This window comes from Arctopsyche grandis, chromosome 3 (assembly GCF_051622035.1).
Source record: "Arctopsyche grandis isolate Sample6627 chromosome 3, ASM5162203v2, whole genome shotgun sequence".
Taxonomy (NCBI): domain Eukaryota; kingdom Metazoa; phylum Arthropoda; class Insecta; order Trichoptera; family Hydropsychidae; genus Arctopsyche; species Arctopsyche grandis.
The window spans coordinates 27,311,518-27,332,791 of NC_135357.1; the positions used below are offsets into that span (position 1 = coordinate 27,311,518).

The 21,274-nt window shown below is 34.8% G+C and overlaps 1 protein-coding gene across 1 annotated transcript; it reads right to left on the reverse strand.

Annotated features, from left to right (window-relative positions):
* Positions 1–6,186: 6,186 nt before the first annotated feature.
* On the reverse strand, positions 6,187–19,243 carry LOC143923046 (uncharacterized). The gene is made up of 5 exons (XM_077446527.1): positions 18,892–19,243; positions 13,862–14,005; positions 13,676–13,753; positions 13,510–13,590; positions 6,187–10,521 (listed from the first exon to the last, which is right to left on the reverse strand). The coding sequence occupies exons 1-5, from the start codon at positions 19,033–19,035 to the stop codon at positions 6,322–6,324; spliced, it is 4,647 nt and encodes a 1,548-aa protein (XP_077302653.1). The 5' UTR covers positions 19,036–19,243; the 3' UTR covers positions 6,187–6,321.
* Positions 19,244–21,274: the final 2,031 nt, after the last annotated feature.

Below are 21,274 nucleotides of genomic sequence, written 5' to 3' on the forward strand. Positions count from 1 at the left end.
ACGAAAAGGGCGGAGGCTTCTCCCTGGTATTATGTAGAGCTCTCTCTTAGAACATCTGCACCACTCTAAGGCGGCAAACTCTGTTAAAAAGTCTACTTCGTTACCTTGATATCGTTATATATATTTAATACAAACATATTGAGTGGTCGCTTACACTTGCGAGTGATCTAAAATCAATTTAGCAAAAACATTTTTTCAAAGAACAAACATTCATGCATGTATCATATAATGTGAAATATTAAATATTATATTAGTGAATATATACATATATATGTATATCAAAAAAATTAAAGGGATTGTAAAAAAAATCAGGCCTTGCCATTATCATAATTTCAAACTGATCATATACATATTTTTATACACAATAAACAATCAATCCACTGTCAAAAAAGCTTATTTTCATCGACGGGTAAAAAAAAAACTTTGTTCATTTTGTCATTTGAAACAAAGAAAAGTTTGAAATTTATACAGCGGGCTCATTCCTTAGGGTTAACGATAGTCAAAAAAGGAAAACCTCTTTTGCATTAATAAAAATAATGAAAAATACGTTTATTATCATTATTATTATTATCATTACGTATGATTATTTGATTCTCTTGTATACCTAGTGGCTAAAGCAAATATATTTTTTCATATTTTTAACGTAATTTTAGGCACTAAGTGTCGATCTTTGTAATGTCTGGATCACGTGCAAATTTCCATTACTTATCCAGAATAAATATGTACGCAATAAATGTACCTTCTATAGTACTCGATGTTATCTAACTTAATATGTATTTAACGATTTATAATTACCCCCAAAACCCCAAACCCTTATATTCCCTTTCTTATATGTCGATTTAAGGGTAATAATAGTTATACATATATAAATATGACTTGTGTAGTGTTTAATTTGAGCGGAGATATATATATATATATATGTAATATAGAAGCGAACTTTTGAAATGGTGAATATAGACATGGAAAAAGTAGCTTTCCATCACTGTGTATATCGGGTCAATTCACTTACATATGTATTATTTGTTAGCGAGGAGACGACGGTTGTGCTAATTCATCAAAATGTGAACGAAAAACGTTTTGAAGAGCTCTGATTGATTTGCCGTTTCTACGTCACGTACATTCCATTCGTAAAGCTCGCATGTCTAATCGTTAGTACATACAATACTCAAGTAGATTTTTCCTTTCGAATATATTATTATTATTATTATTAAATATATACATACTTAGAATATTTTTTTAAACAAATAAATAAATAGAAGTAATGTTAAAATACTTATTGGACGGGAGTATTGCTGCTCTGAGCGCGGAAAGTAGTTAACTATTCGGATTAATGTGGTAATAATCGATTCGCGTAGGCATTGAATAAACGTGTGAAATTCAACAAAAAAAGGTGACCGTGACACTGTTAATACGATTCGAACCAGACACGTGTCTGAATCATTTTAAATTTGTTTCATTTCAACCATCCGTTCTGCGATTTGCATCTTGAACGAGACCACCTCGTGTCTGGTCCGAGCTATGTATGTTTAAAACGCATTACAATAATAAATATGTGGCACAAAAAGGGATTCAGTGTATAAACAATATGCATAGAAATAGATTGTGGAAGGAAGATTCGCAATATCTATATCTCGGACTAACCCGCTTAATAAATAATATTTAAAAAAGTAAATAAAACATAGCTACTTATTGTAAAAAAAGTAAACAGTCCATAAAATTAGAAGAAGGTTGTTTTACAAATTGTATTTAAAAATTGTAGTGTCTGTCTGTAAAATTTATCTTTCTTTCGATACCGTATAAGAGTCTCGTAGATTTCCAGTCGACATCTAAGCGATTCAAAGTGAATATTTTTTTACATTTCTATTTATGACAATTAAAAAAAATAATACTGTTTCCCTTTCTGGATTTTGAATATTTGGAAAACGGTGACTAATTCAATTTCACTTCCCAAAAAATAATTCATTTGAAATACATGTTTTTTAAACACTTTCAAACGTGTTCTTTATAAACAACATAATTAAAAGGGTCGCTGAATTTCTCTAAGTGTTATGTTTACTATATTGTAATTACATATGTATCTTGCAGTAAAAACCATCTACATACATAATTTGAGTGTTAATATCTGGCACTCTTTGGGTAATTTTGTTAAAAAATAAAAGAAAAATATGAAAGCTCTCTTTTATTGTGAAAAAACCTGATATAGAGTTTCTAAACCTATCAGAAATCCCATACCCCACAATATCAATCAATCAAACATCAGTATTATTCAACCTGATAACATTTAATATTATCCCAAACAATTTTTCAATGATATATATTACATATAAAGAACATAAAACCAAAGCCATGTTTGAAAAATATTTAAAATTTTATTTAAAACTTCAATTGTTTTCTTATATGAACTGAATGGTTTTTGCTGTAAAGTCTACATATATAAATATGTATATTTACAATTGTAATACTTGTATTTGAATTACGCTTATGAGTACGAAAAAAAAACTTAGTTTTAAAACAAAATAATTAATCATTAAATGTAGGTGAATGATAAAAAAATACAAAAAAACAAACCAAAAACAAAAACTTTGATCAATGGTTATAAGTAAATTTACTACTAAAAAAAAATCATATATTTCGTGTATGAAAATAAAATATCTTCTTTACTTTCGATTAAGCTTTAAAAGAGTATATTTATATTAAGAATAAATTTGTGACACTCGAAACCCTTAAAAACGTTTTGACAACTCTGTGATGACTGCTGATATGCAATTTTTTATATCGCGCAAAGTGAGATGCAATACATTTAATCGTTTTTTCTTACATTTTTGTATTGTGTATTTATGTATGTATACTTACTTTTTTTTATTATGTTGTGGCATTTGTTTCGCTGTGCATTGTTTACTATTGTTTCACATTATATTGATTATTATACTATCGATAAACGGATACAACTCAAATGCTGCCGAGCCGTCGACAACGGGCCCTGTATACAATTCCATCATCATGCAGCATTTCATTTGTGTCCGTTAAAATGTTATCACTCAGTGCAATGTTTCTTCCTTGATAATGTACAAAATAGTATAATTTCAAAATGGCCGCCACTGCATTTACGAGCGGTGTACGAAACACCGCAAAAATGCATGTGACAACGCACTCGGCAAAACCTTGAATCCGGTTAGAAACATATACAGCAATCGCAATACATGTGTATAATTTTGTGTGAAAATGTACCTCGGTAGTGGCATTTCTATGATTTCGCTTTAATCAGCTTCTTTGTAATTTTAATAATAAAAAAATTTCTAATAAAAACAAAACTGATATTTTTACATTAAAAAAGTAAAATTTCTTGATGTATGTGTAGCTAGGGTTTAAAATTAGTAATATTCATGTATCATTTATTTACATAGAAATAATGAAATTTATACTCTCCTAAAGGATGGTAAGATTAAAATACTATATTACTATAAATACATCTATATTTATATTCAGATAAAGTTAAAAAAAAAAAAAGTATTTTGATCGTAGCGTTTGTAATTTGCGCAAATAAATATTGATATGCGCTATCTTTCTAGATGTTACCTCTGAATTTTTAAGAAATATTCGATTCTCACTATGATGTAACTAAATATCACCGATGAGATATTAAAAAAAAAAAATAATAAGAACATTAATTTCCCTAAATAGGTGTTTCCCCTGATCCTCCCCCTTCTTCAACTCCTGATTAGTTCAAGTCGGCACGCACCGCATACTAATTCTAATAAATGTTTGCGTGCTAAATATAATAGGTTTACCCGAAGATCGGTGAGAAATGGGACACCAGTTAAAATTATTCTAAACCAATCGTTCAACGTTTGAAGTCACACTTTGACACCAATAATTAAGACCAGTTCCGACCGATCTTCGCTATCATAGAGACGTGTATTTAATTTGAACTTAAAAATTTCATGTTCTATTGAGATTAAAAAGAATAACATTATATAGATATTATTAATTCATTAATTATTATTATTATTATTATAAAGTATATCAATATGTAGGTAATTAAAACTTTTGGGTGGTTACAAAATGAATTTATATAGTGAGAACGGACTTCCCATCCTCCCGTTTATTATTATAAAAATAGTCTATAATTTTTCATATTGTTGTACGAATTTTTAAGTTTATATTAAAATGTTTTGTGCATTCAAATTGTCTTTTTACTTGTGACGTTGAACCTCGCATATACATATGAATCCTCAAACCTGTATTTTTTTTAATATAAAAATACTCACTCCTCCATACTTTCATACGATAAAAAATCCAGGATAATAAAAGTAAGTAAAACTGTAGAATATCTTTTATTTTCTTTACAAACCCTGGTGTCGTGAAAAATGTACAAGGCAATAAAACAATAAATAAACAATAGTTACAAATATTATATAAAGCAATGTCAACATTTTGAGTAAACCACAATTCTGATTTTACTCGCATCAAAGGATATTAAACATTAAGAAGACATCTATGTTCAAATGTGTGAAGTGCTAATTAAATTTGGACTAGGAATTAAGCGGTAGGTATGCATAGGTGTTGTTTGCTCGTAAAAGTCAGAAAAGTAGTCATAAACAAATGTCAAACGAAAACTGGCGTCATTGTCATGAAAATTAGATTTTAAAAGGAACATTCGATAGTGAAAATTTATATTTCTAATAACAAATCCAAAATAAGCATAAAAAATATATATATGCTCGAATCCAATTCACGAAACAATATACATACATAAGTGTATAAATACAACGAATAATTGGAACCAAAAACAATTGAAATGTATTAAAAATTATATATGAAACAAAAGAACTTCATTTTATATATTTTGCATGGGTGTGAAAAAATGATAAGCAAAAAATCTGTAAAAACTAAAATCATTCTCTTCTCTTTTGGAATCTGTACTTATAATAGTCCATTCATAAAGCGCAAATAATCTAGCTTTTAAAATATCGTATTTTAAGTTAAAACACAAGATAAAAATTACTACGATTTGGTAATATTACATTTTTAAATTTATGAAAATGTACATAATAAAAATATATATATATATCACTACAATAATGCCAGTAGATGAAAATGAAACATTACTCAAATTCAACCCTTTCATGATTAATTAAATTCCTATCTAATAACATTTTATACAACTACCTCAATTGTAAGACTAGCTAGAATTCATTTTTATTCCCAATAGTAAATATATGCCTTGGTTTGGGTCTACTAAGTATTACAATTTATAATAAAAGTACTCAATTACTTGTACTTACATATAACAAAGAACACATTGCTCACAAAAGGGTCAAAATCATTGTAAATTAATCATAGAAAGACTTATCGACAAAAAAAGGCTATATTAGGATCATAATAAAACATTATTAAAAAAATCTTAAATGATACCTAACCACAAATTAAAAATAAAAATTAAATTAAGGCAACAAGAAAAATATTGAAAGGCAAAAAATATCTAACCAGTGGGAAACATTTATTGAATACAAAAATATTTAATTGCGAGAACCATCAAAACATTGTTCACACGCATTTACATAAAGATGTTCGAACACCTGTGCTTGTATATAATATAATATAACGTAGTATACTACAGTTGTAAACACAGTTGGTATAATGTTAAGAATAAAATCAATCCATGAAACAAACAATCGATTTAATAAACAGATGGAATAATTGTGTTCAATAAAAAAAAAATACAAAGAAATAGAAAATACTTATGATATACAATTTGATAAGCATTGATAAAATTCACGGATTCGTTCAAACAATTAACACTATATAAATTTAAAAAAGTGCTCGGAAATAAGTAACAAAATTCATTTACACACTACTAACAAAAATGTTCACATCATTATTTATATATCGGTATTCAATTTGGTAACAACTGATATATATTAAAAAAAAAAAAAAAGTTTTTAAGCCTTTAAATCACATACGGATGGGTATGTTAAAAAAGAAAAGTGTTGGAATGGTATGCAAAATCACTGCATATACATACATTTATATATATATATATATAAAATACTAAAGCCAAATAACACCATTATTACGTAATTTGATTTAAAATCGCACTCGGCGAGAATTCGCAATTCGATGCAATACATTTAAAAATCACCTTAAATTTAAACCGAGAACACAATAGCGACCACCACTGCGCGCGCAGATTACTTACTATGTTTAAGTCTTTTGATGTTTTGGCATTTCGTGTGCTTTCATTTCACGTGGTGGAACACGGTACCCCAAGTCAGTCTGTACAAATACATTCATTTATATAAATACTATTGACTACATTCACTATTGATGAAAAGTTTCAATATGCCGTTGAAGACTCTTTTTATTCATGTAGAATCGCTCACACTGACCGCACGGAAAGTACATCTGCTCTTTCCCAGGATTGTGCGCTCGCATGTGCTCTACCAGGTACTGATTCTGTGAAAAATTCATTCCACATAACGAACATCGGAAATGTTCGTGGTGCCACACCCCCTCCTCGGTGTCCCACTCGTCCTCACACACACCACATTTGTACTCTTTTTCGACACCCTCCTCGATGAAGCGGTTCTCCTCGACGGCCTCGGACAATCTCGGCGCTATTCGGTCGTTGACGTGATTGCCCACCTCGTTGACGTCTCGATGGTGCTTCAGCCTGTGCCGTCGCAGCGCTTTCGAAGAACTGTACTGCAGGTTGCAAACTTCGCACCTGTACACCGGCGGGGGTCTGATGACTTGGAAGCTGCTTTCCTGCTCGTCGTCGCTGTCTTCGGCTTCGGCCGGTTCGGAGACATCGTCGGGATCGTGCTTCCGCATATGCACCCATAGCGTGGACTTTCTCGAGAAACTCTTGTTACACACGGGGCAAAATACGGCATTGAGTTTGTGGACTTCCTCGACGTGACGCTGATAGGCTGCTTTTTTGGTGAATACCTTCCCGCAGGGTTCACAATAGCGGTCTTCGTTGACTGCTAGCTGTTGGGTGACGGGATTCTGCGGGATGGTAGGTGTCATGGGCAGAGCCTCCATAGAGCTCTCGGAGAATTTCTTTTTCTTCAGCAAAGTAACCTGCACATCGGGTGGCAATTTTCGTTTGATTTGTAGAGGTGATATTTCTTTCTGGATGACCTGATTCTTTGGGCGAGGAGGTTCTAGTACTTCGTGCTTGCTTACTTTACTGGTAACTTTATTCTGGGGCATCCAAAGGCCCGAGTTGCTGAAAGCAGCTCTGCCGTCCGGAGAACGCAAATGCCAGCCCCGGTGGCTTTTGAGCGCTGAAATCGATGTGTAACTCTTATTGCAAATTTCGCAATCGTAAGTCTCCGACATAGACGCTTGCGGAATACAGTTGTGATTCTGTAACAATGACACGTCGGGGAAAGTTTTACTACAAGCTATGCAAACGTATTTAGAGCCTTTGCGATTGTTGGAATGACTTAACGACTGACTGCCTTCATCTTCGTCACTGGAAATATTTGTTCTAGATATTAGACCTTTCTTTTGAGGCTTTACTTGACTAGCATTATAACCCAACAATTCCTTTTCGTGCGCAACTCGCAAGTGTTCGAACAATTCCATGGACGTGTTCAAAGTCATGCCGCAGAGTTTACACATTTGCAAGCTGACTTTGTGCGCAATTTTTCTATGCCGATAGTAAGCTTTCTTATCGGTGAAGTTTATTTTACATATTGTACAACTTATGATAGCAGTTTCAGATTTAATCATGTCTGTTTGGCCGCTATCGGGTTTCAAACAATCCATCCTGGTAGTTTCGGGTGTAGATGGATTTATCACACCGTGTTTAACTCGTTTGTGCTTCCAAATACTACTTTTAACAGCGAATCTTTTATCACAGAGATCGCATTGATACATTAAATTTCCTTCGGAGCCACTATTATCCGGCTGATCATACATGGTAGATACAAAACTATCAAATTGAGGCGTCGCAAGGTGTGAATGACCATCGTTTGTATATTCATCTTCCTCGGTCGAGACGCCCCTTATTTGATTACTACTAGTTTCAGAAGTTTCCTTCGGCTTGTTAACAATATTAGAATGCAAGATTTTCTTATGCTTCCATATATTTTTCTTATGCAAAAAGCCTTTTCCGCAAATATCGCAAGAGTAAGGTGCGGGACTGACGATTTTCAACGGCTTTGAAGATGATTGAGTGCTTGGAGGTTGTGTCTGGTGCCCCTTGAATTGAGTATCGACACGTTTTACCTCACCGGCACGACGATTGGTCGTTGGAACTTTAGCATGAATACGCATATGGTTAGAGAAAGCCTGTCTACTTTTGAAGAATCGCTTACATATTTCGCAATAAAACTGGGTCTCAAAATGTTTTTCCTGGTGAGCCTCTTGATGACATTGAAATATATGCTCTGTGAGTTTTTGTGTAGTAGCATAAGAATTCGAGCACATGGTGCATTTGTAAATCTGCGCTCTCATATGGGTATTTCTGTGCTCTTCTAGTTCACTTTCTTCCCAAAACTTTTTATTACATTGATCGCACTCGAAAGCGACGTGATGATGCACACTAATCTGATGTTCAGTCCATCCATCGACGGTCTCAAAAACAGCATCGCACTCAGTACACGAGTAATTATAAGCAATTTCCTCCTTCACATCAGAATCTTCTTCGTGTCCATTCATGAATTGTTCCGAATGTTCCAAATAGACATGTTGGTTCAATTCGCCGACCTCGCTGAATTTAGTATTACAATGCTGACAGATATGGGGTTTGTCTTCATTGTGCACCATTCTCAAATGTTTGATAAGATTGTGATAGTTCGAGAAGCTATTTTTACACAGGGGGCAAATGGTAGATCTTCCATTGGTCGAATGTAAATTATTATCGACGGATTGGTTTACGAATGCCTCCATGTGCACTATCAGGACGTGTTCGTTGAAATCCTGCGTCGATTGGAACCTTTCTGAACAAAGGTCACACGATACGTTTACAGTGCATTCGCCGTTTCGAATATGTTTCTTCCAAAGACGACTGTCTGAGAACTTATATCTGCAATTGAAACACGTGAGAGACGGCACTTTTGTTATGCTCTCGTGAACGTCTAACACGTGTTTGATGATTAATTGTTTCAATTGGTATTTAGCTGGACATAATTTACAAGCGTACGATCGGAAATTCAAAATCTCTTTGTACTGCGACTTGAAAAGCCCTTCAGAACTATCTTGGGAATCCATCAGAGACATGTCGTCGACAACCATGCTATCCGGAATATCGCCTTCTCTATATATCAATCTCCAAGTGTCGTTGCAGCAATTATAGCGCATGTGACTCAAGAATGCACCGATATTGTTGAATTGCAAGACACAACTGTAGCACGTGTGTTTCGGTATCTTAGATCCATTCTTTTGCAAATGTTGAATGACTGCCTTTCTTCTAGGAAAATCTTTATCGCAACACTTACATTTCATCGTGTTGATTTGTTCGATGACGTCTCGGTAATTCAAGATGAAATTCTTTTGACCGGACGTTATCGTTAAATTGTTATCACAAACGCTTTCCAAAATAGCCGATTGGTTGGATTCGGGGGACTCATCATCTGACTCACTGTCATCGCTCTCCATATTTGTACCATCGGCAGTTTCGTTTAATTCAACAATAGGTACTAAAGACTCGGGAACGTCATCGTCTTGCTCTTCTTTGACATCATTTTCGTCAGGGTGAATATTATGTAATTCTGCATCAACCGAGCATACAACTTCACTCTCCACAATATCAGACACGTTTTGACCTTCATCGTCGTATTCATCATTCACATCTTCATCGTTTTCACCATCATCGTTTTCACCTTCATCGTTTTCACCTTCATCGTTTTCACCGTCATCGTAATCATCACCATAACCGTCACCATCTACGCCAATAATTTTATTTATATCTAACTGCGAACTCAAATCCAAATCAATGTCGTAATCAATATCTTCAGCGTTTGACCTCGGAGAATGTTCAATTTGCATATTATTTTCATCATCAGACATGTCAGAGTTGTGCATATACGTATCAGGTTCGGATATTATCGTTTCAACTTGGTACGGCTGCAATTCAGCATCGGAAGCCATCGATTCTGGGGTTTCAGAGCGCGATCGAACATGTTCAGACTCTGAAATTGCACCGTCCGATCTTGCTGTCAGTAAAGATTTCAGTATTTCAGGTTGACCATCCAGCGAGGATTGTGTCTGTAACATTTCCACTCTATTTCCCATGGTATGTTGCACAAACCTCGATTTGGGATTGTGAGAATTTGATCTCATGTTCGAAATGGGAAGGTTTTGTTCAATCTTGTTGGTGTAGCGGTCGTATCCGTGAGATGTGAGTTCGTGGCGGCGAGCATTGTGAGAATAGCGATAAGCACGACCGCACACCAAACAGTCTTTAGACGCTAAATGCTCGACAGGTACAGGACGATGCTCCATCTCGGTTGACAAATGACCAGCACCGACCAATCCATTTGACATATTGTGCTCCTCGTCATTTTCCTAATGAAACAAATGTTAAAACAATAAAATTACACATCTCAGACTTATTAATACAGCTATTATAATAAATATATATAACACACATATAAAAAAAAAAACGTAACTAATGCAAAGTGACATTTATCTAATGTGTAGTCATTCTCAATCTCAATAATTTATCAAAACAGCCTCTAATATTTGAAATTTTTAATTCAATCTAATGTTTTTTAAAATGTGCCTGTTTTTCATTATGAATCATATAAATATATTTAAAAATAATACGATTGAATAAAATACAAAATAAAAACTTTCATTATTGTGATTCAACTCAGTTTTATTAAAATGTAACAAATTACAAGCTGATATAGAAAAAATTTGTGTATAAAATTTCGAAATAAACATTATAATGATAAACTATTAATTATACATAATTCAAGAAGTTTCTATAAAATAATTTAAGTTATTTTTCTTATAAAATAAAACTTTAAATAAAGTAACTTTATCAAAATAGATCATAAAATGTAAAAAATCTTGACAAAAGATATAACAAGAAGCTTGATTGTCAAAATATAATACTCATCGAATCAAGCAACAAAAACTAAAAATTTATTTCAAATATATAGAAAATTTATATTTAACATAATCTAAAACTTTAAAGCACAACAAATACACAACGGTTTATAATGTTCTTTGCAGACGGGCGTACTGCAAGACACACAGTACGCCTTAGTTTTACGATCAGCATTCCGAGCACACAATTTACACCTGCGATGTCTACGAAGCAGTGCGTCAGTAGAAGCAACATTTTTAATTGGACCACCCCGTATGGCGAGCAACGGATCTAGCTCATAGCCGGTGTTCTTCTCCTCAGAAGCATTGGTCGCTTTGATGTGATCGTTCATCAATTCCAAAGCCAAACTCCTGATGAAATTTCTCCGAAATATGACATCGGACTGAGTGCGATTGGAGAGCCACAGTACTTGAGCATTGATAGCGGCGATATCGAGAAGAGTAAAGAATACTGTGAGCGGCCACCGTCCACATCGACGAGCAGTAGTATAAATTCTAGCCAAAGATGTAGCCACATTGGCTGCACCTCTTCGCTGTTTGTACCAAACGAGTGCTTCCGGCACTCCACTACGAGTTGTCTTTCGAACATGATAGTGATCATTCTTAGTCGAAATCATCATACAAGCTTTCTTCTTAGAATTGATATAAGATAATAATGTAATGCCGTTTTCAGTAAAGCCGAAAAGGGAACTGCAGTTCTTTCTTTCTTTGCCATAAAAAACAGACGGTATTTCTTTGCGTTTGGAAAGCAAGCCTCCGACACAATTAAGTCCAGATTCATTATACAGATGGTTAACTAAATTAAAAGAGGTAATTCTTGGGGACATTAAAATTGTCATCCCACTGTGAGACAGGTGATCAACTAGTTTTTTAATAGTATCGTTAACAGCACGGGTGTGTGCAATTTCACCGTTTCCCTTTTCAGCGGTGCAAATTTCTATGTTAGCTGTGTAGAACGTATCGGATTCGACAAGCGTATAAAGTTTAATACCGATTTTTTCATTGTTATTGGTCTTTATCGATCGACGAAATGAGCAAGTACCGTCAAACGGTAAAATGGTTTCATCGACCACAGCACATGACCCAAAATTATAGGACGTCTTACAATTTGTAGTGAAACTATCTAGAAACTTCCTCATCGAAATGAGTTTATCGTCACTTTCATCGTCGTCTTCTTCAGATTTCGAATTTTCAAATCTCAAGCATTTTAAAAGAAACCGGAATCTATCTAGAGTCATAGCTAACTGAACGATACCCAGCCCACATCCATCGGCCCACCACATTTCCGATGAATTGTAAAAAGCAGGTCTCATAATGCCCGATAAGTAAAGTATTCCAAACAAAGATTTTATCTCGGCTAGAGTCGTCATATTTTCTTGTAAATCACCAGTAATACAAGCAGCAGGATGGTACTTCTCTATATACTCATTAGTATGATAGACAATATTCTCTATCATTATATCGGTTATGATACACGACCATGCTTGTACAGGCGTCTGAGCATTGCTAGCATCTCCGATACAACCCGAGATAAATTTTCTCTTCAGCGAATCGGTAGTGTTGCGATTGAATGGCTTTTTGGAATATCTGACGTATCCATCTCTAGAACGATATTCTATTTTATCTTCGTCGTCTTCGTTTGCCGATACCAGTTCTTGATCGGAATCACTATCCGCTTCAGATACGTCCAAGACATCGTTTTCATCGGCAAACTCGGTCCCTTCAACGGCTTCGTCTTTCTCAATAAGGCTCTGAATGGCAACAACTCGATCCCAATCAGCACGTGGATCTATGTTGCTCTGTGGGCCAAAGAAAATAACGCAGTCTGCTGGTGTAACAATGCAACCACCATAGATACCTAACACTAATGACTCTACTACCATTCAAATCAATTCAAACATTTGAAATTATTTTATTTTATTTTTATTACAATCTCAACGTGAATTTATTAATCAGGTGATCAAATGCAATTTTATATTATTGAGAATGGCTACAACAGATAGGTAAATGGAATCTTAAATTTATTGCAAAATTATTTATGGTATTGCATTTAAATTTGGTGACAAAAAAAAAAAAAAAATAATAATAATATGCAATGAAACTTACGATTCCATATGTAAATGAACACACTTAGATATATGTGTATTTAAAATGATAATGCCTTAATGATGACAAAAAATTCATACTATAATTATGTAAAAACAAACTCCACAAACACTATTTTTTGTACCTGTGTAATTGATGACTATTGAACATATATCTGGCACTTTTTTTTTTTTTTTGAAGTGTGGTAATGAAAAACATTTTATATTTATACACAGGCTCATCAATAGACACAATTATCATAAAATGTCTCCTCCAAGTATTTACCCCCATAATATTACTAAAATATAATAAAAAAAACTAATCAACTTAACTAAATAATATGTTTGTAATTACCTTTTCATTCCGTGGTGCCAAGCCAAGAGAAGCCAATATCGGTGGTCCTTCCGGTTGCAGTCTAAGACGATTGCCATCTTCCTGCAATCAAAAAACAACAAAATAAATATAAAAATTCACAAATGAAAAAATAACAATACAAACATTTCAATATTAATATATTTACCAAATCCATTCCTGTATATGTTGCATCGATGACGATATCATCATCCTCAGAAGAGGGTTCTTTTTTAATTTTTATTTCCTGAAAGTCAAAAAAAACTTCAATGAATTATTTATTGATTTAAAACAACATTAAACACTCTTAAACAAATTATATTTATTTTAATCAAAAAGATTTTCATTCACAAACCTGATCAGCAGAACCGTCACCGTTTAGCCAATCTTGTAACTTGAGCTGAGAGTCCTCGCAAACCTTCTTAAATGCATACCAGTTATTAACATTGCTCAAGCATTTCTTGCATATTTGAGACGGCATGCCATCGTCTTCATCGACCTAAAGATAAAAACAAAAATAATAATTATTATAAAGATCTAATCAAAATCTACATACGCACAATAAATACAATCACATTGAAAATGTACCAACTCAAGAAATTGGTTGGGCTACGAATATCCAATGCTCTTTCTCATTACTAATATTACCACTTTGAAAAATAAGGTCATTTTCATATTGTGAACAGCACAAAATGAATGATAACACTAACATGATAGATAATAAATGACGAAGCTCCAGTAACATAACTGACGGCACAGTAAATTGCACACATTTTATATCATCAATGAATCAGTTATTGGTTTATGTATTCAACCATCGTTTTAAATTACACTTTTTTTTCTGTAAGAGAATGATAGCGGATATAAAGCCGATAAATAAATATAAAATATGACAATCTGATCAAATCCACACCACTACACCAATATCACTTTCGGACTAATATTAAAAAAAACCAGTCAACAGTAAAAAGGAGCTGCATTTATATTAATTTTATTTTATCCAACGTAACATTTGAGGCACACAGTAAAATGATATATATTCAATAAAAAATGATAAGAAATCCAAAAAGCCGAGACACAAATCTTAGGTCTAATGTCATAATATGACTATTAATTAAGAAATATTATACGGATAAGTAAACGCATACAAACACTTTTAAAGTGGCCTTCGTGTAGAACTGTGCTTAATTTATTAGAAACATAATCTTATGTAGTGACTCAACCTTAGTTGTATTCACAGAATCAGAAATAATTAAATGATCCGAGATTATATGAAGCATTGTGTATACCTTATACAAAAATTGGTAGACATTATTTGTCATAACTGAAACTGTTGGAAAATCGACCTTTACAATATATTTTATATTTCAACATCGGAGATCAAAATCATAGATTTCTAAGTACATGTCTCCTTTACAAACATACTATCCTTATAATACGGTTATTTCAAAAATTATACCGGGATTGCAGAAAATTAAAATTGCCGGGTCATTGAAACGGGGGTGCTTTTGTATGATGCAATCATAAGCTACATACTTTCCATAAATATTCAGTTCACGGAACATACTGTAATATCGACTTAACAGCAGTCTGTTCATACAATAATAAAACAGCTGCCTAAAAATAAGTGAAATAAGCATTGGAAAGAACTAATTTTCAAAATATTCCCAGAATACAACATATTTCATACAAAAATGAGTAGATATTGACCTTCGAATTGAAATAGTAATTTTTTAAATAATAAATTTTATGTCAAAGAATTGGGGAACTGTCTGTGCTGATATAACAACAACAACAAAGCGTCATTTGCATTTAGACTAATCTGTTGAAGAACAGATCATTGATTCCATACATGAAACTTGGTAACCGTTGAACGTTTCAGGAATAAATCTTTACTACGAACCGTGGAAGTGTAATTGTATAGTTTTGGATAAAAGATTGAACTATACGAATAAGTGATATTTTGACCACTAAAATTTGGTGAATCTTTAGAAAATTTAGTATGTAGTCAACAATAGTACATAGCTATAATAATATATTTGTACATTGGATTAAACAAATCATAATATACAAAAAGGCTGAAAGTAAAACATTAAAAATATATCAACAACCTTTGGAATGGCGACAAAAAAAAGAATAACGGTGGATACTGTATTAATAGAAAATATTCAACGGAATCACATTATAATTGTGAATACAAAAAAGATTGAAATTTCATAAAATAATAAGTTAACAAAAACATTTGCTCATTGTAAAGAACATACATTTGTATTTGCCAGATTCCATACAAGATTTGCAATTTATTGATATTTAATTTATATGTCCAACAACCTATAAATTAAAAGCCAAATGTAAGTTTAAAATCTACAGCTTTCAATTTAAAACACCAAATCTAGTCACAGTCCTCACACAAAATTTCTTGAAAAAGATATCCGAGTAACGCTGAACTCAGTCTAAAAAATTAATTGCAGCATCCATGCAGCTCCACAATAACAAATTTAAAAAACAGCAAACAATATCAGAATCTAAATTTCAATTCGATTTAAAAATCCAACATCGGAATAGCGCATACTATCAAAACAACATTGAGACAAAGCCATCCGAGTCATTTACTTTATACAAATGAGCAATACCGAATCATAAAAAACCATGTGAAATGCATAAGAGGTATGTAAAAATATCCAACTTCGGAATACAATAATAATAATACACCGTGAAGAACTTATGAAAATAACATATCTAATACATATTTGCCAAATTCTACATAAAATTTAGTCCAAGAGTACATTTCGATCGTTCATGAACATACTAGTTTGTTCATACTCGAACCAATCTGATCAATTATACTGTACACAAAATAACAAATTGACAAACTATTTTTATTATTAACAGAAACAGAATTATAGTAACATCGCAATGCGTTGACAAGATTTCCCACTTTAAATACTTGGCGTTTTAGCATCTGAAAGGTTTTGACAGCTAAAAGTTGCACGCAACACCGGGGTGAGTTCTATTCGACGACAGCTATTGAATGTTAGTACTTAAACTAAAGCAAATGGAGTTTGTATCGCAAATAGAAGAAACTAAAGTGAACACTTGGACTGTAACAAAACATAATACGTTTGTTTGTTTATTTGTCCGATATACAAATCTACAACTTTTTGAAAGGATCGGAGAATCTTCACATGAAATTTCCTGAAAACGTCACCCAAGAAATACTGAACGATTCGAATACTATACAGAAGAAAAATCTGGCATACTTTTAAAAAATTCCAACGGAATCATCCATTTAATACAAATGAGCAATAACGAATTATATAACATCTCCCGAATCAGTCTTCATACGATAATAATAATTTCAAAAAAAAAATGTTTTCTTTCAAATAAAATTCGATTTTATATAAAACATCCAATACATCCAATGAATGAACGATTGTTTGTTTATTTGTTCGCTACACTTTTTTGGAAATATCAGAGAATTTTCATACAGAATTTCCTGAAAGTCAACGAAGCAATACTGAACGATTTGGATAATGCTTTTCATATAAATGTACAACTTTTTGAAAGAATTGGAGTCTTTGTACAAAAGTTTTTAAAAAAGTCACCCGAGCAATCCAACTCGGGTGACTTTTTTGACAACTTGACTCGGGTGACTTAATAATATTTAAAAGAAAAATCCAATATATTTTCAAAAAGTTCCAACGGAATCGTCCATTTCATACAAATAACTATTAACCATCACAGAACCTTCTGACAAAATTTCTTAATGTCACCCAAGCTGAATACCAAACGATTCAACAAATACTAAAAAAATTCAGAATAATACAGCACACGGAATCATCCGTTTCATACAAGTGATACTAAAATATAAAAACATTTCTGGAATCAGTACTCATACAATAATAAAATGTGAAAATTATAAGAACACAATACCATACATCAACTACAATTTGTTTGTTTGAATCCTCGCTATACAAATCTACATCTTTTTGAAAGGATCAGAGAACCTTCTCAAAAAAGTCACCCCAGCCAAACACTAAACAATTCATAAAAATACAGCACACTTTCAAAACAGTCCAACGGAATCATCCGTTTCATACAAGCAATACCGAAATACATAAAAACATATCTGGAATCTCTCCTAGTCCGATAATAATAAAATGTGTACATTATAAGAAAACAACACCGCACATCATCTTTTGAATCCTCACTATACAAATCAACATTTTTTTGAAAGGACCAGAGAACCTTCTCAAAAAAGTAACCCAAGCTGTTCGGCTTGGGTGAACAATTCATAAAAAATACAGCACACTTTCAAAACAGTCCAACGGAGTCACCCGTTTCATAAAAACAATACCAACATATATAAAAACATTTCTGGAATCCCTCCTCATACGATAATACTAAAATGTGTACATTATAAGAATACAATTTATTCAGTTTGAATCCTCGCCATACAAATCAACATCATTTTGAACGGACCGGAGGAAATCCACCGGCGATAGATTCACCCTAACAATACGGAACGATATGACACTCTATAAATGGTCATTTCAACAGAATCATGCGAATGAGCAGTTTGAATCCTCGCTATACAAATCAACATCATTTTGAACGGACCGGAGAAAATTCACAGGCGATAGATTCACCCTAACAATACGGAACGATATGACACTCTATAAATGGTCATTTCAACAGAATCATGCGAATGAGCAACAAATAACATTCAAGTGAGAAACGCCGGGGTCTTCAAACAATAACACAATAATAATGCACACTCAAATGTGGACATAAATGTTTGTACATTGCGAGCGACGAATTGCGGTCGAGAAGTTTATCGCGTGGATGAGTATATGCGATAAGCTGCATCATGGAGTGGAAGAAGATGCATCCACATGAGCGGGCGCGAGAGCGAGCGAGCGAGAGAGGGTGCGTGAGAGAGTGTGGGAGTGCGAGCGAGAGAGCGCAGCGTGTGCAGGTGTCGTGGTGTGTGTGGTGTAGTGGTGTGGTGGTGTGGTGGTGTGGTGGCGAGCATTCGAGCACATGCTGGTGAGCGGTGACGACACACGCGCCGATCGATATCCGCACAAAATGGTGGACAGCTGCAGCTCGACGTGTCGAGGAAGCGAGCCGGGAAGCACCTGGTGCCGTTGCCCTTCCCGCTCCCGCTCCCGCTCCCGCTCCCGTTCCCGTTCCCGCCGACCGTCAGCTCTGGCTTCCGGCGAGGGTTACGCCCACAAGATGGCGGAGGCGCGTGTCGTCACGCGGCCGACCTCATGATGAGCAAGCGAAGGTCGAAGGTGGATGCGCGCGCACGTCAGCCACATCGGCCCGGGCGTGCGGGTGTACAGTAGAGGTGAGAGGGTAGTGAGGTAAGGGGGGTACCTGAACGGAGACGCAGGCCCTGATGCGGTCGGCGAGCGCGGCTGGGGGTCGGTCGGCTTGGAAGATGGATCTGGTGTCGCCGCGCGCCGAGAGGCAGAGGCGACAGAGGGCGGCGGTGGCGAAGGGGGCCCCGCTGTGAGGCATCGCGGGGGCCCCGCGGGGGCGCAGGCTGCGGGGCGCGAGGAGCTCGAGGCGTGCGCGCGCTGCCGGGAGCGTCCGACGAGTGGCGAATGGCCGACGACGACGAGCTGCAGCAGGCGTCGAGGAGCGCCGGCTCCGTCGATAGGCGCGCACCAGCACCACCTGCCGGCCGCGCAATGCGCATGCGCGCTCCGCTCGCTTCGCACTGATGCCCTGTGATCGGCCGCTGTTGACGCCGCACGCTTTTGTGTCGTCACGCCACTTTCAGATTTCTCACTCAGTCGAGAGACTAGCGATTGCAAATTTCCGTCAAACTTCATATTTAGCTAGCAGTACGGCTCAGTGGTCGCGTTTATTTTTATTTTATTTATTTTGTTGGGAAAATTTATAGTTTTTTTTTAATGACAAAAAATTATTATTATAAGAAAAACCATTTTAAAAATTTTCGCATATATGTACATATGTACATAGGTGAAGTAAAAGAAAAGTTTAAACGTTAAAAATAAAAATAACAATAAAGTAAGATAATTAGAAAAAGCAAAAAGATAAAAATAACAATATCATAAAAAAAATATATAAAAAATAAAATAATAAAAAAAATGAAAACAATAATATTGTTGCGTAGGGGTGGGTGGAGGATCCAAGTAAAAGGCCAACAGTCGTATCACAGCATTTATTGATGATTAAGGAGATACACGCATTGCCAATGCTCCGTCCAGAATGACATGATATCGCCTACAAAGGGTAGATCTCTCAGGACGCCTAATCTGTTTACCTTTTGTATAGTCACGTATTCGGATATGTATTTCCACGACATTGGGCCTCCCCGTACCGATTCTGAGAAATAACTAATAACGGTTATTGTTTAGCCTAAATGCACTTAGAGTCCAGATATAATCCTTGGAAGTAAGTGCATGCATTTAGTTAATCCGATAACAGATATCCGTTGGTCTAAGTGCAATTCGCTCAATCCGCGGCGTACGTAACAATATATTAAAAATTCACAATCACTATTATCAATTTACAACAATGTTTAGCATCAAAAAACAAATTCGCAACAATCACTCTAGCTTGGTTTGTATTAATATTAAATAAGTCAAAAACACAAATTGTAGAAATGAGTGTATTGATAGTGAAGCTTGCACGCCAGATGAATGAGCATCTTCCATAATTTGAAAATATATTAGGCACGCAAAGGAGCTCATTGCGTCTGGTCGTTCTATTTGGCACACGCAATGTTAGTCTGCTCAATAATTGAGGACAGTTGATCGAACCGTTGAGGATGTTCAAAGTTGTTAAGATGTCAGCTATCTCCCTTATTTTGACAAGTGGAAGCAGATGCTGACACCTACAAGCATCTTCATATGATGCATAGGACAATCCTAAACGGCTGCTGACGCACCTCAGGAATATTTTCTGGGTGGGCTCTAATCTGTCCCTTGCACCAGAGTAATCTGGGCTCCAGATTTGGGACGCAAATTCAACAATTAATTTAACACTGAGAGACAGTCTCGGTTTTAGAGGGGGGGGCTGAGTCGGGCGGCGCCCAAGGGCCCCAAATATGTTAGAGCGTCGCTTGATGCGCCATAGGCGCATTAATGTTTGCCCGGTGTGCGTGCTACCATTCAAATACATATATGGGAATAATTAATGCTTCCTGAATCGTTCGCAGCGTCTGTATGCGTCTTCGGTATGTGGCCGAGCTTAATCGCCATAAGCGCACCGGTGCGCGCTCTTTCGTGTTTAATACTATGACTCGAAATTAATTTTGGTTTCTTCACAGTGACATCTAAAAATATCCTGTGATACTAATTAAATTGAAAAAAGTTAATATTTTTCCTTGGTTTGTTATATATTCAAGAAGTAGTTTCAAGGATTGGCACTAAACATAAACATAAAATAATCGAATCGGTTTCTAAAAACGCGTGGAGATTAAATGGCTAATACTGCTGGTCAGACTTGGATATTTGTGACCCCAAGTCAATCGTTTCTTATCAGAGTTTGACAATTTATCTGATTTCATTGTTGAAACGGTTCCTTCATCAAATTAGCAAAAATCATCCATCCACTGTCTCAAATATCTGAATTTGATTTATATAAAAATTATGTCATGCATTAGAGACTGGGAAATTATATCAGTGTTGAAAATTTTGTATGGTTAGTGGGTAAAAGTATAAATTAGAACTTCAAAATTATTTAGAAAAATTTTATTCATATATAGTAAAATATAAATATGCACTTA